The following is an 18,486-nucleotide window of genomic DNA, read 5'->3' as shown; positions in this document are numbered from 1 at the left end:
AGTACCACCTCTCGCCGCTAGGGTGAAGTCAAGAGCCATGCGGTTTTGAAGCACTACAGTTCTCATGGCAGTCAGTTCATCGTTCACCAATTCTAGAGCAGAAAAGCTTGCATTACTCATTATTTCGAGAAGTTTAGACAGTTTTCTCAGTTCCCAGATTGATTTAATTGCTCTATATGCTGACAATACACCTTCCCACGAGATGATGGTATCATCCAAGTCCATATGTGACAGTCCATTTTTCCCTAGGTTCACAGCATGATGGTTTTTCCAGCCCGCATTGATTTGCCCCACTGGGTTGACAGGCTTCTTGATTTCTTGTCGAACATTCTGAATTTCCCCTGAGAAAAAACTGCTGTGTGTTGTATGACCGGAACCAGGTACCCCAAATAACAACTGCCGGACCAATTCTCAGGTAACCACTTATATGCTTTCCTACCACATACAAAGTAGCAATCTTCTACTTTGGTAGTAACTTTACTATGTCCTGGCTCTGGATGAAACATTTTTTTGTCAACGATAATCAGTTGTTTATAGAGGTCAGAATTATGTTTCACTTCATCAGTTGTCCTATGCATCAGTTCAAAAAATGAATCGTAGCTTGTGTTGCAATAGGAACCTGTGTTGTCAGAAAAACCTTTAAAAAAGGCTGTGGCATTAGGGCTGACCCCAGTGTCTTGCAGCTGGAGAAGTAGAATTGGATGATGACCGTTTCAAAAGCACGGAACAACAGAGATCCAGTACAATTTCCTTTATCCATATTCATTAAGGTGGTATCAGTCAGGGTCCATAGAACAGTCACTGTAATTCTACCAGCTCAGAATCCATGCTGTTTGATGGCGAGCAGGTGGTAACAGTCACTGTACTTCTACCTGCTCAGAATCCATGCTGTTTGATGGAGAGAATATGGTAACAGTCACTGTACTTCTACCAGCTCAGAATCCATGCCGTTTGATGGAGAGCAGGCGGTAACAGTCACTGTACTTCTACCAGCTCAGAATCCATGCTGTTTGATGGAGAGAATATGGTAACAGTCACTGTACTTCTACCAGCTCAGAATCCATGCCGTTTGATGGAGAGCAGGTGGTAACAGTCACTGTACTTCTACCAGCCCAGAATCCATGCTGTTTGATGGAGAGCATGTTGTGACAGTCACTGTACTTCTACCAGCTCAGAATCCATGCTGTTTGATAGAGGGCAGGTGATAACAGCCACTGTACTTCTACCAGCCCAGAATCCATGCTGTTTGATAACAGTCACATTGCAATTGCTCCAACCCACCTGAACTGTATCATTTTTGTAAAAACACAGTCCCCTTCTGTCGAACAGACAAGTGCAATGCTACTTTATCTTGTGATGTGACATCTGATGTATCATAGACTAAATTTTCCCAGGTCTTGTTGGCTCCTAGGGGGAATGAAGTTAACAATAACCCCCTGTATGCTGTTGGCAAAGCTGTGCAAATCCAGCAATTCGAAACATTGAAGGTCTCAGCATACACATATTTGATTGCCTGGTAAGTGTTGAAGTTTGGGTGCCACTCTACGTGCAACTCTCCACGCTTATTCAGTTCAGTTTGTGTGGCTGGGAAAAGGAATGGCCACAACAAAAAGATTGTCACTAGTACAGTCAACAGGATGATTATGCAATACTTCTGAGGAAACGGTTGTTCTGCATTCCAACTCTTCCGAATAGGTACATCTGGATCTTCCTGGATCCTGTCGTCTTTATTTCAGACATGTTCTTACTCTCTGCCCTAATAGGACCTTCAGCACCGATGTTTTTTTTTACTGGGGTTGAGATGGATCAGTCCTATTGATCAGACCCCCCCTTTGTATTCAGACTTTGTGCTGAGGGCCCTGATGGAGAGGTAAGATTTTTGTCCAGTTCAAAGTTTTTAACTAGTTTGCAGTGCGTTAGGTGGATCCACGAAGCTTGCTCTGCTATCTTGACTGCAGTGGGTGTCTTAAGAAGCACCAGGTATGGGCCTTCCCACCTTGGTGATGACCAATTCTTCTTCTTTATATTCTTCACCCACACCCACTCCCCGGGGATCACTGCCACTTCCGATGTTTCGGTTTGTTCTTTATCTGAAACAGAATTTGACTGCAACAGATGTTTAGAATTCATGACTTTCCTCATATATTCAGCTAGTGTAAAATCAGCTTCCTGGTCTGAGGACATGAGAAGTTTCCACTGGGGTGTATAATAAGCCCTTCCAAATAGTTTTTCAAAAGGAGTCAATCCTTTTGCAGTCGGAACAGTTCTCATGCTCAACAGTGCCAGGGGAAAACAATACAACCAATTATTTCCTGTCTCAGCTATTAACTTTCTCAATTTGTTTTTTAATATACCATTATGCCTTTCAACTAGCCCTGCAGATTGTGAATGGTATGCACAATGATTTTTTAAAGAAATACCAAAATGCTTACTTAACTGCTGTATGATTTGGTTTACAAAGTGTGTACCATTGTCACTGTAGATCCTTTCCGGAATGCCGAATCTAGGGATGATTTCTTTGACAAGTACTTTTGCCACTGTGGCTGCATCTGGATTTTTGGTTGGAAAGGCTTCCACCCATCTGGAAAACATATCTACAATGACAAGACAATACTTATTATTTTCACATTTGTTTAATTCTATGAAATCCATACAGATAGTATGAAATGGATATGGTGGTGTAGGGAAACTCCCCTGCTTGGGCTTTAACGCCCCTTGTGCATGATGTTTGTTGCAAATTTGGCACATCAAACAAAATTTTTTAGAGTAGTTTGTAAATCCGTACGTTGTGAACACCTGGTTCACTAGCTGTACCATCCCCCCTGTTGAGACATGGCACTGCCCATGGCTCAACAAAGCTGCATATCTAAACAAATTAGATGGTAGTATCGGTTTCCCTTCTTTAGAGATGTACAGCCCCTTTTCGAGAATTTCTCCTCGTTTTACCCATCTTTGTTTTTCAGCTTGCGTAGTGAGTGTCTGCATTATTTTTAACATTTCTAAGTCTAAAATCTCAGAGGGTTGTAGTTCCTCATTTAAAAGAAATACTTCTGTAGCTGCTTGTTTTGCAGCTGTATCAGCTCTCGCATTACCTTTTGAAATCCTATCTTGTTGCTTGGTGTGAGCTGTGCATTTACAAATGGCTACTTTCTGAGGTAACTGAATAGATTCTAAAAGATCTAAAATAAACTGTGCATGATTCATAGGTTTGCCAGTAGATGTTATCATTCCTCGGTTTTTCCACTGTTGCGCAAAAACATGTACAGTAGAAAAAGCGTACTGGTGGTCAGTAAAAATGTTTACACATTTACCCTTTGCTAAGGTACATGCCCGTGTCAAGGCAATCAGTTCTGCTGCCTGTGCAGATAAGTTGTGTGGTAAAGGTTTTGCTTCTATAATCTCAGTGTCAGAAACTACTGCATATCCTGCTAGGTTCTGTCCTGCAGGACCCCTTTTGCACGAACCATCCATGTAGTATGTCACCTCGGCATCATCCAAGGGGACATCCGTGAGATCTTTCCTAGGTAGTGTCTTTTGCTCAATTACCTGCAGGCAGCTGTGTGGTGTGCCATCTGCAGGAGTTGGGAGCAAGATAGAAGGGTTCAAAGTCGTGTATCGCTCAATTGTCATATGAGGCTGACTCAACAATATGGTCATACAGGAAAGATGCCTAGCAGGGGAAAGATATGCTACCTTCTCTTGCAGTAAAATAATTGCTACTGCATGAGGCACTCTCAAAGTGAGAGGGTGGAATAAAACTACTGAGGCCAAAGCCTGTACTGCCATTGCAGCTGCAACTACTGCTTGTATACAGTGGGGTAAGGACCATGCCACTGGGTCTAGTTGTGATGAATAGTAAGCAATGGGGTGTTGCTTATCCCCATGCTGTTGTGTTAACACTGATGTCATATAACCTTGCTTACAATCTACAGTTTGGAAAAAATGTTTATGGTAGTTTGGTAATCCTAGAACTAATGAGGATGCTATTAACTGCTTTAGTTTGCAGAAAGCAGATTCTGCTTCTGGTGTCCATTGTAACAAATCCTGTGCTGCCATAGGCTTCTTATATATAAGGTCAGTTAGCGGTGCAGATTCCAAAGCATAGTTTGGAATCCAGCTCCGGCTAAAATTAGTTGTACCCAGGAAGGATATAATTTCCTTCTTGGTAGTGGGTTTTGGTGCTTGCAAAATTGCTACTTTTCTGTCCTTATCTATTGTTCTACCTTCCTTGGATATTACATATCCCAGGTATTTGACTTGTTTTTTTCCAAAGCTGCAGTTTACTTTTATTTACCTTATGTCCTTCAGCGGCTTAAAATCGTAATAGCGCTATGGTAGCTTCTCTACAATCTTGCTGGGTGGGGGCTGCCAGCAAAATGTCATCAACATAAAGTAAAATCTGATGCCCCTTGGTGGGGTAAATCCCACCAAGTTACTTGCCATTTCTTGTGAGAATATTGTTGGACTTTCACAATATCCCTGTGGTAGTCGCGTATATGTATACCTTTTCCCCTGAAATGTGAATGCAAACCAATACTGGCTATCAGGGTGTATCGGTATCAAAAAGAACGCATTGCTGATGTCTACCACAGAAAAATACTTCTGTTGAGGTTTTAAATCATTCAACAGGGTGTGTGAGTCTGGCACCATAGATGCCCTTGGTATTACTGCATCATTTACAGCTTGTAAATCTTGGACCATACGCCACTCTCCATTCGCTTTCTTAGCAGGAAATAAGGGTGTGTTACATGGTGAATCGGGAGATTCCACCAGTACCCCTTTCTTAAGTAAAGCTGCTATAATAGGCTTTATCCCTGCCTCTGCATCTTTTCTTAAGGGATACTGTCTTTTTTGTGGTCTAAATGCTGACTTTGGCGTAATAGTAACCGGTGCCGCTGTATGAATAAGTCCTACATCTGACTTTCCTGTTGACCAGAGAGTTTCTGGTATGTTCTGTAAGGCATTCTCTTCCTCCTTTAATAGGAGTGTCAATCAGCTGTCCTTGCTAGACTGCAAGTGTACTGCTGGGTGGCTGTGAGTTATCCAATTCAACTTCTGTATTTGTATTCCCTGCTCTGACCGTTCTAACTCTGTCTGTTTCTCCCATCTCGTGACTTTTTCTCCTAGGTCTGCCCATTCTATATTTTTGTTCTTGGTTAAGCTAACATGTGGTAATCGATTAGATTTATAAAGTGTAAAGAACTCCAGGGGCAATGAACAGCTGGCTACACTGTTCCCTTCTGTGTCCCAGTACAGGTTACGTAATATCAGTCTGTTTGCATGATTTTTAAACAATTCTTGCTCATATTCTTTATCAGGTCCTGGTGTGTTACAATAATACAGGGTACAGTGTAACAGGGGTTGCTTATCAATGTCAAGGGAGGGGAACTTGCTGATGGCTACATTCATTAATTCTTCGGTCACAGTCCCTGGACCAGTCGTAACCAAGTCCTGGCTGTACCAATAAAACATTTCATCCTCCGATTGCACTGCAAAGGTATCAATTTGTCGCTGTGCTTCCATACCCTGCATGGTTGGGACAACTGCTATACCAAATAGTTGCATGAGGTCTCTGCCCAAGAGGTTTACTGGGCATTTTGCAGAAACAACAATTTTGCTTTTCTGAGTCAGTCCTGAAACTGGATCAGTTATTGCAATATTACAGGAGAAGGCTCCCGATACAGCTGTCCATTAGCTGCTTTTACCAGTATGTAATCAGGTGACTCCGTGTTTTCTGGTAGTTTGGAGGGATGTATCAGGGTTCGTGATGCCCCTGAGTCACACAAGAATTTGACTTCCCTTCCTTCTACCAAGAGTGTAACTTCTGGTTTCATGTCTGCTAAATAGAGCTCCAAGCTCAATAAAGCTAGGTCTAATATTTCATTTTCTTCACTGTCACTAACTTCTTGCACTTCCTCTATCTCTTCTGTCACATCCTCTACTCCCTCTATCACATTCTCATTTGTCCTTTCTTCGCTAACCCCTTCTAGTGACTCCTGACTACCATATAGTCAGTCCTCACCCTCCTTGTCTTCCGTTGTTGCCTTCTTGTTTTTCCTGCAATCCTTTGCCAAGTGTCCCTTTTTACCGCATTTAAAACATTCCCCCCTTTTCTTTCCCCCTTCAAAGTCCTCTGATCGTTGATCAGATTGTTTGTTTCCCTGTGCATTTTTCTTGCCCTTTTTCCCGGACTGTACTACATAAACTTCTGCTCCATCTTCTACAGAAAATACTTGAGCTTTCTTTTTCTTTTTGCTATTAAAATGCCTTTTGGCATGCCTAGCATATTCAAGTAATGATTGTAACCTGCTTGTACGATGGTCTACCATGTGTTTTGTAATAAAACTGCTTATAGGTGCAATACTGCCCTTTAAAAATGCATTCTTTAACTGCTGTTCATATGGGGAATCTTGTGTTTGATCTTCAGGAACCTGCATTCCACAGTGGTTGTTAAAACATTCTAATAGTCTGGCATAATACCGGTCAATAGTTTCACCTTCTTGTTGGATGCATTGATTAATGCAAGTCCAGTCTGCCCTAGGCTTCCATTTTTCAGAGATGCGGTCTATAAGACCTTTTACTCTGTTGTCTAATTCTGCACTGCTATGTGGGAGGGGTCTTTGTGCAGCATCACGGGGATTCCAGTTGCCACTAATCATGTGCCAATCTGGCCCCACAATTTGTCTAACTACTTTTTCTACCTCTTCTCTGTTTAGGTTATAACTCAGCCTCATTCCTTGCAAATCTTCTGAGAATTTTCTAAAATTAACTTTCGAATGGGGAATTCCCTCAGTGGCTTTCCGGATATCCTCCGGTGTCCAAGGTCTATACACTAAAATAGTTGGGTCCTGATTGTCCTGACCTGCCTGAGGGTTGGGTACTTCTATTAGTGGGCATATTTCTTCTTCACTCATAGATCGTGAATTCTTAACCATTTGATATAACTCAATGCCTTCATTTGAGTTACCTGCCCTTGTTCGAGACCTGGTCCCGATGGGATCTCTAATATACGGTTTTATTTTCATAATGCCTCTTTCTTCAGTGACCACAGGATATCATGGGGGTGGACTAACCTGTTCACTTGCTTCATATTCCGGTAAGGGAGGCAGAGGGGCTGATGCTATTACTAAGTTATTGTCCTCCTTATCTAAAAACATTGTTTTTGAATTTTTGTTCTTTTGTTCCCTACAGTTTACTTCCTCAATCCACCTGTGTGCCTGAGGAATTCCTAATTTACGTTGCTTTTTTACCCGACCTTTGGAATCGGTTTTGAGCTGTTTAACAAGTTTGATAAGCGAGGATTTTTTCTAATTTTCCGTCGAATTCATATTTATTAACCCATTTTGAATAATATTTAATATTGTCGGCGTGCTGCGACTGCATGTATTTTGCGTCTTCTGTTAACGGCGGATTTTGGGGTCTTTTTGTGCAATTACCCATTTTTGTTCTCTACCCTTTTGATCGTTACATAACTTCTCTTATTTTTAACATGGTAGCACGGATTTTGTTATAGTCTCTTCAGAATGACTGCCTACTTATTCTGTTTCTCCTGATCTATGACAAGACAGCAATCTTTTCTGTCCCTGACTTGTAAGCAAAAATACAGTCCTGACAAAAACAATACAAATCTGGTCCCTGATCTAAAACAGAAAACAGGAAAAAGTAGATTCACCTTACCTGAGCCCACGTGATTGATCACCTGATTCGCGAAGACCCGTCCTTCAGTCGCAGATCAGAAAGTGGCTGGCCTCTTTTGAATGACAATTCAGTCGGAGCTTTTCAAATAAGAAGAACCGATTTGGTTTCTTCCCCATACGGTTTCAACCACCTGGCCCATCTGATCCGAGGTGAAGAGAGGGTTCCGGTCCAAAGGACCAATCTGTCAAAGGAAAAAACTTCAAAGACCAGTTCACATAAGGTTCAAGTAAGGCACCCTTTATTAACTTGCAGCAAGGAGACAAAGCATGCAGGCAAAATGATTTGTCTGGACATTAATAATTAGTATGGCATTTTTATACTGTTCTTTCCATGTTACACAGAAATGTTACTTCTATTGCTGACGTAGTTAGACACAGCTTTCTGTATTGTTCTACAGAAAATGTTACTAGACTAATTGCTGACTAGTTGAGAATAACTGCTGATTTACAAAACATTTGAGAAAAACAACCTGGCCTTGGGGCTTATTTTAGCCCACCACAAACTTTCTATTCTTCAATTGTGCAGTTCTAATATATGTGTTACATTTTGCCTAGGCTAGATTCAAGGTACATTTCTAGCTTAGGTACAAGTAATGCTGACTACGGTTTATACTTTCAAGCAGCCTTTGTTTTCATTATCAATAGCTTCTAGCAGCTGTGTACTTTCTCATGGAATAAGTAGAAAATCAATAACTCTTTAAGTCTCATGACACTAGTAGAAATGAAACACTTATTATTATTTTCATGACATTAGCAGAAATGAAATGCTCCTTGTTATGTTTCTAATAGCTGTGCAGATTCATGCAGTGTGAACAGAATAAATGTATTAACCCTTTTAAACCTCGAATGCACTAAGCATGCATATTACTAATACATATTTTTCTAACAGTTCTTAACTGTGATAGCAATCCCATTGAAAACCCGTTAGATATTTGGATATCTGGCTAAAGGAAGTACTAAACTTCCATGAGCATACAGAAATGTTGAGAGCCAAGATCAACAGTCTGCTCTTCTGGTCCAAGAAAATATCTCATTTCATTTGCCATCCAGCAGGGGGCTGCCATAGGAAAAGACATACTTCTTGCCCCACTTGAGTACAGTCTAACCTTGTTTGCTTTGCCTCTGCCAAACACTGCCACCCTTCACACTATATATGTTGATTCACAGCCAACTTACCACGGAATTAACACCATTGCCTTACTTTTTCCAGTAGAGGCCAGATTAAATTATTCTCTTTTTTTCTTGATCTTCAACATACTCAAACTTGATAGCACCTACTCTGTTTTTTTCCCGACATTTTCCTGCCTCTAGAAACCTGTAACCTAAGAAGCCAAACCATATCTGGTTACTCACTACTATCCCCTTTTCTCTAACTGCACTCTATTAAGCTTTGCTGGCCCCAAAGCTATGGCAATCACTTCCTCTCGATTTAACTGACCACAGAAAGTATTTCCTGTTCAGGCCACAGTTTAAACAATACTTTCTAAAACAGTTTGAATACAACTGTCCTAAAGGACATTTCATATAAACCAATATCTCCAACTGTGTAGTGCCTTTACCTTCCCTATACCTGATTTACCTGATTAACTCTCTAATCCTAAATTGTTCCATTTCACCACACAATTACTGCTTTAAACCCACTACACATAATATAATCCTTTCCTTAATCATACGGGTTTGTATTCTCCCTTTCCTGTTCCACTTATGTAACTATACAATTGGTTTGTTAGATCTTCTACGTATATCTTGTTTTATCAGATATTCTATGCTTACTCATAAATATAAACCATTGCTGTTTTTATACTGCACATTATTTTGTTACATTATGATGTAGTCTTGGCTAATCCCATAATTTGAGATTGCTTGATCAGTGTTCTCCTGTAAACAAACTTATTTAAATAAACAAAGAAATAATCCAAACATTATTTACACCGGCAGTCATCTTCTCAATCCTGGAGGTTTTAGCATGCTGTTTATCCTTTCTACTGTAATTCAGGCTTATAGACTCAATCCCAGTGTATTGGACAACTGGGATTCAAGAAAAAGCTTTTGCATTTCTACCTTAGCAGTTTTCTGTAAGCCTAACTAATTCCTGTTTCTGTTTTTTTAATCTTCCTGGTTAACTGAGCTGCAGCAGTGTCATGGTGTGCCATCCACATTCTAAACTCCTGGAGTCTTGTCACCTATATGGTAGGTGCCAAGTTCAGGAAAGTTGTTTTTGTTAAGCCAGCTTCCAAGTTTTTCATTTCTAGACAATTGTGTGCTGCAGACTTGCAATGTCATGCAAAATGTTTAGCAATAGCCCTGCTAAGTTATCCATTTTTAAGATACATTCATTAAGGGATCCATCCTCTGGTTTGCCTCCAGGCCACTCATATTGCCTTGGGCTGAAATCTCTCAACAGCTTTCATTCATTTGTGAGGATGTGAAAGGTGGGGGGGGGGGTATTTCTTTGGGATGTGTCACTGAGGATACTGGGGGTAGACACAGCTGCTTCCTCTTAGGAGGAGAAACTGGTAGCCTCTTTGCCTACATCTATTTTCTTGCTACCATTTTTTTGTTTCAGCTAGCTTTTCTTTCAGCTTGTTTGCCTTTGTCCTATCTCTAGTTGAAAAGTTGTTGCTTAGAGTAATAATTCCTGTTGCATTCAGATGGGGAGGATGGAATATGTGCTTTACATTCTATGGTCCTCCTCTTGTCCTCCATTTCCTTCAACACGTTGTAAGCAGATTTGCATTAAGGACCTTTGCATCAACATCTTCAGAATTAAACTGAGTCTTGTACAGTGAGAGCCTCCTGAGGCAGAATGGGACTGAGTCCTGTACCGCAAGAGCCTCCCGAGGCAGAATGGGACTGAGTCCTGTACTGCAAGAGCCTACTGAGGCAGAATGGGACTGAGTCTTGTACTGTGAGGAACCTCCTGAGGCAGAATGGGACTGAATTCTGGTCCAGGACAGCCTCCTAAGGCAGAATGGGACCGAATCCTGTACTGAGAGCCTCCTGAGGCAGAATGGGACTGAGTTCTGGTCCATGACAGCCTCCAGAGGCAGAATGGGAGGACCGAGTCCTGTACCATGAGATCCTCCTGAGGCAGAATGAGTCTGAGTCATGTACGAAGAGAGCCTCCTTAAGCAGAATTGGACCATGTCCTGTACCAAGAGAGCTTGCTGGAGCAGAATGGGATTGAGTCCTGTACCATGAGATCCTCCTGAGGCAGAATGGGACTGAGTCCTGTACCATGAGATCCTCCTGAGGCAGAATGGGACAGAGTCCTGTACCATGAGATCCTCCTGAGGCAGAATGAGACTGAATCCAGTATGAAGAGAGCCTCCTTAAGCCGAATTGGACCATGTCCTGTACCAAGAGAGCATGCTGAGGCAGAATGAGACTGAGTTCTGTACTGAGAGAGCCTCTTGAGGCAGAATCGGACTGAGTCTTGTACTAAGAGACACTCTTGAAGCAGAACGCAGCTAGGTACTGTACAATGTGACCTTTTAAGGACCGCTCTCATTATGGCAGCATGAATTTTGTACTTGCATCACCACACCCGCATTTACTTAGCATGCTTGCTCAGTCATAAAAAAGTTTGAGACATCCTCAGCATCGAAGACTTTGTAACATCCCGCACACCTACACAACCTTCTGTAAGTTGACTGAGGGCATTATCTTTCAGAATGTGAGGTTAGCAGATGAGTGCTTGAGAAGCCCTGGTTGCAGAAGCAGGCACTTTCTTACAGTATGTTTCCTGGAGTCTGCTCTCCTAATCACTGGGGAGAATTTTACATTGTTATGTCAGTCTAGCTCTCTTTGGGGGTTCCAAGAACACTATGTCTGAGTCTGCAATTGGTGTTTATTCAGGAAATTGAGGTTCCTAGACTCTGCAAAATATGGCCAGATCTCTTTGGGATGGGTGACTAGGAGTCTGGCTCCAAGCTAGTAGCATCAAAGCCATCTTGTAAGACTCCCTGGATTAGAAGGGTAACTATAAGTTTTTGATACCCCTCTCCATACCTCTCTTCTGGGAAGGAAAAGTCTTCTTGTAACATTAAACAGTAATCTTCTCACATAAAGGAGCATGTCTGTTTCATAATTATAGGTGCCCCTGAGGAGAATTGGAGGCCTGATTGTCCTATCTATGTCATGTGAAAAGGGTGATGACATTTAAGGTCTGTACTCCTGCTCCTCTTCGCAATACTCGGACTCTGAGGAATCAGAGTCCCTATCAGGAAATAAAGCTGTTTTCCTCCTGGAAATTTTGAAGAAAAAATAGCAGGAATCCCTCATCCAACTTAGCCAGGTCTAGAGGAAGTAGGCAACGAGGGATCTAGGGATATGATGCTCACTAATAGCAGGAATCCTTCAGCCAACTTAGCCAAGTCTAGAGAATCAGACAACGAGGGACCTAGGTGATATTCATGGAGTAGAACTTTAGGCTTGCCTTCATAATGGTAAGTAGCCACTAGAGATATGGGACTTCCAGTTGGGATGTCTGTGGGAAATGTCTGCTTTGCCAATTGGATGTCTTCATCAGATGTAATCATGGTGCAACCATCCACCCCTCCTTTACCCATAAGATGACTTACTATGGTAGACGTAGTGAAAATTATAGATGATAGAGTGAAAGTTTTAGAAAAGTATGAAAGACTATGTGGTGGTTAAAGAGATGGTCATATGGATTGAATTAAGATCATCCCCAAGGTTCTGGCTGATAAGATGGTTTTCAGCTGAGGTCTAAATTTAGTGTAATAGGAGAGATCGTTTAAGTTGGAGGTAGTGCTTGCTAGAAAACAGCAGTGGGGGGTGCATTTTAGTTTTGTTTTAGGTGTATGCAGTGCAGGTGCTGACTGTGGGTAATTTCATAGGCTGCACAATGGGATGCAGGGAATAAGGTTAGCTTAGTGACTCAAATACTAGGGGATCTTGTAGGTGGTCGACCCTTGTTTAATGAGGAGCCAGCATCCTTCTTGATAGTCAAGTATTGGTGGTCATGCCTTGGGAAGTTTGTTAGGAAATGGCAAATTATATTGCAATAGACTGCATGGTTGTACGGTTCTTTCTGGGTATGTCAGCTGTTATGTGTAGGCCATATTCAATTTGGCCAGAAGGATACTTTTGCCAGTGGTGGCTCTAGCTGGAAGGAAAAGAAAATGGGAAATGTTGTGTCCAGAATAGAAAAGGGTTATTTTTTTTTCTACTTTTCTATGTGAAATTGAAAGATCAGCATGACAACTTAAAAGTAGTTTCTCTCAAATGTACTGATAGAAAAATGTAATTTGCTCATGTTATTTTAGTTCTTATGTCTGTTATTTTTAAACATGCAAGCTGCGGCAGGCTTGCAGTATTATGCACTCGCCGTGCAGTTTTTACCGTTCTGAAACTTTGTACTTAACACATGTATAGTACATGGAGCACAGTGATAAACTCGTCAAATGATTTCCTAGTGTGAGATCTGAGCTTAACAACACCTAAGGCTGCTTATTTAAGGACATATCAGATGATATTAAGATCAGGTCTTGCACTAAGGGCTAATAGCAGACAGTACCAGTCAGGACAGAATTGACAAACAGGGTAAATCAGTTTTTTTACAAGCTATTAGAACTTCATTCTGCAACACTTAACAGATCAAAGGATCTAAAACCTTTTAAAAGCTGTTATGCCTTCTGCAGAACAGCACTTTTTTCTGCTTTCTGTACCTCATAATTGTCCTTGATTATGTGGAACGTTTCTTATTTTGCCTCATATTTTTCTCCTGTGCCTTGAAAAATTTTGTGTTTTCTGGTAAATCAATGATTATGATTAGTGTGTCAGTAATGCCAGACATTAGCGTTTCATACTTATTGTTAAGAAAATGCTTCATGATGCAAAACCTGTTGTTCTGTTAACTTAAGTGAATCAGACCGATATTTAAAAACTTTCCTGATATTTTATTGTATCCAGAATTCTTGAGCAAAGAAGTTGAGAGTCATGCTACTAGCGGATTATCAGGTGTTCATTAAATGCTTCACCAGCTTCCAAACCAGTAAACACTTCATGTTCTTATATTTTTTTCTCTCTCTCTCACTCACTTCCTTTTTTCTGTAGCTGGTAGGACATGGATCAGATATCCATCCAGTATAAAGAATTATGATCACAACCCTTTATTATGTGTCTTCAGTATGGAAGCCAAGATTCACCTTTTGAGTTTTGCTCTCAAGCTGAATTTCTTGACATCGTGTCTTGAATACATAATCAGCTGGTTATGATCAGAAACCCAATCATAATCCTCTGCAAATATTTAATGTTTGTTAACTGAGTTTGATAAGCTAGTACAGGAATGTTTGTTTCAGCCACTACCTGTGCCAAATGCCAAAACAAAGTTCCAAAGCTACTAAGATGGAAAACATTTCAAACCTGAACTTGACATAGTTATACGTAGCATGCACACAAAACAATAAACAAATCTATTCAATGGAGTTCAAAGATTCCCAAGTTGTTACTAAGTAAATGAAGCTGTATACAATATAAATCTGACATACATATTTTACAAGAGATAGAATTGAAAGGCCATTTCAGTAGTAGCTCAGTAGTCATGCCTGACAGACATTTACTTTACAGGGATTGTACTAGAGAAAATAAGTTCAGAATTAACCAGACTGTGCATTTGTTGTTCTTATGTATGCTGTTCAAGTTTCCCTTGTTTACATTTATATGTATAAAGTTGTCATCTTTCTTTCTTTTACTGTAACTCTCAGGCTGTGGCTGAAATAGGTTCAACTAGGATCAGTTTGCTGCCCCCATAAACAAACGCAAGAAATAAAAACATATCCACATACAATATATTTATTTGTAGCATGATATTGTGTAGGGGCTATTAGTTTGTATGAACATCTGTGGATGTATGCATGTTGACATGTTTGTCTTAGTGGGTATAATTGCATATGTCACAAGTTAATATGCCTTAGATGTATCAAGTGATATTAAGCGAATTATAAGAAACCATGACTAGTATATGGGGTTTCTTTGCCCTTAGCTGTAGACTGCTTGACTCACTGACAGTGACTTCATTTTAATAGTCTATAATAATTCTGAAAAAATGTGCTCAATTCCAGATAAGTTGCCAGTGGACTCATTACAGTACTTCAGAATTCCGTGTGTGTTAATTCTATGGTTTGTCATTCATTTCGTTGTACTGTTATCTCAAAGATAGATGGCGCACTTTAACGGTTATGGTCTCTGAACTTTTGAATTAGAACGACAGTTCTTTTGTTAAAGATATAAAACCGTAGGTGAAATATGTGAAGTATTGGGATGAAGTCCAGTCTCTGTGTGCTATTCAAATCTTCTCAGAGAAGAACAGTGTAAAGCATTGTGTCATCTGTCAGCTGCATGAAACTGGTTTTCTGTTTATTAGGACTGCCTTTTCAGTTAAGTTATCACTCCATATCCATTGCAACTCAGAATCTCTTCTGTTCTCTCAGTAGTCGCTGCAACCTTAGAATTGAGTATCTAAGTTACAGGTGAGGATGGCAATTTGAAAGACTTGCTATTCAAAAAAGAAGTATTTTAACACTTTATCGGAGAACTGGAACTTCTGTTGTATTTTCATGTAACTGCACTTTGTCACAAATTTTAAAGTTTTTCTTTTAATACACTGGCAGATTGAACTGCTCTGCCATATTTCACTTTTAGGCACTTTCATTATACATACTATAATTATGGTGCATAAACAGCTTATCAGATATGTATTTGCTGATTCTTTCTTTCTTTGATTTAATTTCAGGAGAACAGATGTCTTGGTTATGACTCCGTGGTTTGCACCAATAGTATGGGATGGCACTTTTGACATTGATTTATTGGACTACAAATTCAAGATGAGAAATGTGACCATTGGGTTGACTGTATTTGCTGTGAAGAAGTATGTCGAACAAACTATTTCAGCAATATATAGCTAAAGTCATATAAAGTAACTGAGAAGTGTGTGTGTATATTTTTTATATAGATATAGATGTATGTGTATGTGCCTGTATATAAATGTCCTTTTTAATAAGTAATCTTTGGACCATTTAGTGAAGACCAGTGTATGTAGCAGCAAATCAATGAATAGTAAATTCAGAAGTCAGAAAGATATTATGTGAGGAAATCGCTCTGTGAATCACCACCACACTTGTGCAACACAAATTTCTTGCAGTCTGCACTGAACCATATACAAGCTCCAAGATCATTGTACCTCAAGAGGAAATCGAAGACATTTAATAAATCCAGTCTAACAGGCCACGCTGAAAGGATAATAATTCATTGAGTCTATCATTGAGTGTTAGAAGTACACACATAACCCAAACTACCTTTACATTTTATACTTGCCTTTTTATACTTGGCTTTTGCAGAAGTAGCAGATGTATAAAAAATAAAGGTTAGGAAAAATTTATTTAAGATTTTAATGCCGACACCTGATATGCAAAATCCTCCACACTGCTAGGATTTTGAATGTTCTTTTAGCGCTTGCATTCTTTAGGAGTGGCATTAAACCATAGTGCCGTTTGCCTGAATCTGTAGTCCTTTATTTGGTAATAGAGAGCCAGAGTATTTAGTGACAAACAATAGTTGGGATTCTCCAACATTTATTCCAGATTTTCCCTTGTCCATATAAATACCACATTGGGTAAACCCTGATAAAGGGATGGACACTCCACAGGATCAAGCCCATCAGTGAATAAATGAAATAAGGTAAGTATAAAACTGATATTGTAGTGTAGTTCCAAGTGGTTCACTGTTTTATAAACTTTATATGAATATTGGTCAGTAACCTGCTTTAACCATGCTATTCTCATATTTTTTTAATCACGCTATCTGATAATTTTCCAGAAAGTCTGCCTTTTATACTAAACTAAGGTAAGAGCCAATTTTTTCATAGGGTCATACTAGGCTAGTGACCACCAGGGTCTTTATAAGCCTAGCCATGCAACCCAGCCCAGTTTTATCCTCAAATGCTTTGGATGCCTATAGGGTGGAGTATGTTAGTAAGGGGGTAGCTAAGGGTCATGTGGCAGGGTATGTTAGTTGGGGATTAATTTACTTAGTGTCTACCTCTGCAATTGCTGATCCAGTGATGAAGGTTTTGTTTAAATAGGGTCAGAGATGAACTCTGCTTTACGTGGATGGGGACCTTATGCCATAGTGCATGGATCCTTTGAGCCACATATCAGTCTCTCCAGCATATACTATTTATGTTGCAGGCAAAGGTCACATACCTGGATCTAGTGTTTCTGGTACTGTTTGTTTTGTGGATGTGCAAGAGATCCATCAAAGTTGGATCTGACAATGCCTTATATCCCAAGCATAGATTCCTCTCAGTAACTTGTAGGAGACTGGGTACAGAGACAGGGCCTTAAGGTTATCTGTGTAAGACAGGCTATTCAAACCCTGAATTCCTGTGGTGAGGAACCTTTGAGGGCATTCCAACTGTTGCAAATGCCTGGTGAGATACATGCCAAAGAGGGCATTGTATGGAATTGTGGGTCTAATAACAGCTGAATAAAGTGGTACTATAATTTCCTTTGACTTGGATGCCATATCCTTGCTTATGAGTTGGGTGAAATAGAATTATTTTCTTACTGTCTTGCCTTCATGTTGTTCAAAGACTATAATACTGTTTACATATTGTTCCCAGATCCCTATCTACTGGGTCAGCTAACGGTGTTTTATAGATGGAGTAGTTATCTTGTGTGGATGATTTCACAAAGGGCACTATAATGTTCATTTATTCAGAGATTCCCTGTACCTGGTTTGGACACCTGTGACTACAAGACTTGGATTGCTTCTAAAACCATCTGGATCTACAAAACTAATAAGTACTATTTTCCAGTTACTCTTACTGTCTCAATAGTATTTAACACTTCTGTGCTGCATTTATTGATTTGGTTGAATTTATCTCTGTTTTTCAGCCTGCACCTGTTAAAGAAACACTATATGTGTTTGTTATTGTACTGCTCTTAGGTTGTTTTAACAGTATTTTCATATTCACTTACCTCCTCTGGTGCTAAAAAAGCTGTTCTGTGTTTGCCAAAGTTCTCCTGAGTCTGCCAAAATATTCTCTTACATTGTGCACTTTTTCGGTATTTTGTTGAACATTTCTCAGGGTTAGTGAACTTATTTCCAAGGATTCCTGATACTGCAGGAATTATGTAAAGCACTTTTTATTGCACTTGAGCTCACAACCAGTTTTTTTATATAAGGATGGTTCTTTTGCACTCTGGTGGGAGCGGGGCTGAATTCAACCCATCTAAGTGTGAAACTGCTGGTTTAAAGTTTGTGTTTTTATCTGATTGGCCTGAAGGATTAACTGTTTAAAAGTATTTCATCCTGCTGGTATAAAAGCCTTGTGTTTGCACATCTCTCAAACAAGGTTCCCCATGCCTTCTACATAAGCAAACCTCTCCAGTTTAAAATCCTCCATAGGAAATGCTCTCCATAGTCTCCCACTGTTCACAGATGCTTGAAGAGCTGCCATTTTGTGCAGAGGGCAGTACCACCACAGGAAATCTAACCAGAGCTGCTCAATGTTTGGTGACTTTTACCAATGGTCTGGAGAGATTCTGCTTAAATGTAAAGCAGCCACTGCTAAAATCAAACAAATAAGTACTTTTTGAGTTTTCTTTGCACTTTGCTGACTGTGTTTTTTCATTTTGCTGATTCTTACTGTATTTTTCTGCACTTAAAGAAACAGAAAAGTTTTTTTAAGCAGCTAGTACATAGTATAGACTCTATTCAGATCTGCTGAATCTAGACTGTATTGCTACACGAGCACTTTTCC

General features: G+C 40.0%; 1 protein-coding gene and 1 long non-coding RNA gene across 2 annotated transcripts in view; one reads left to right on the top strand and one right to left on the bottom strand.

Annotated features, from left to right (window-relative positions):
* Positions 1 to 18,486, bottom strand: part of LOC122790801 — a 1,149,194-nt gene that overhangs the window by 258,088 nt on the left and 872,620 nt on the right. The window lies entirely within an intron of this gene.
* Positions 1 to 18,486, top strand: part of LOC122790800 (histo-blood group ABO system transferase-like) — a 307,767-nt gene that overhangs the window by 151,938 nt on the left and 137,343 nt on the right. Inside the window, exon 3 of the mRNA XM_044058422.1 lies at positions 15,457 to 15,591. Within this exon, the coding sequence (XP_043914357.1) occupies positions 15,457 to 15,591 (135 nt within the window). The remainder of the gene's footprint in view (positions 1 to 15,456; positions 15,592 to 18,486) is intronic.

The sequence above is a fragment of the Protopterus annectens genome, chromosome 16.part0, assembly GCF_019279795.1.
Source record: "Protopterus annectens isolate FY-2018-M chromosome 16.part0, PAN1.0, whole genome shotgun sequence".
Lineage (NCBI taxonomy): Eukaryota > Metazoa > Chordata > Ceratodontiformes > Protopteridae > Protopterus > Protopterus annectens.
This window is presented reverse-complemented; position numbering and strand designations above follow the sequence as displayed.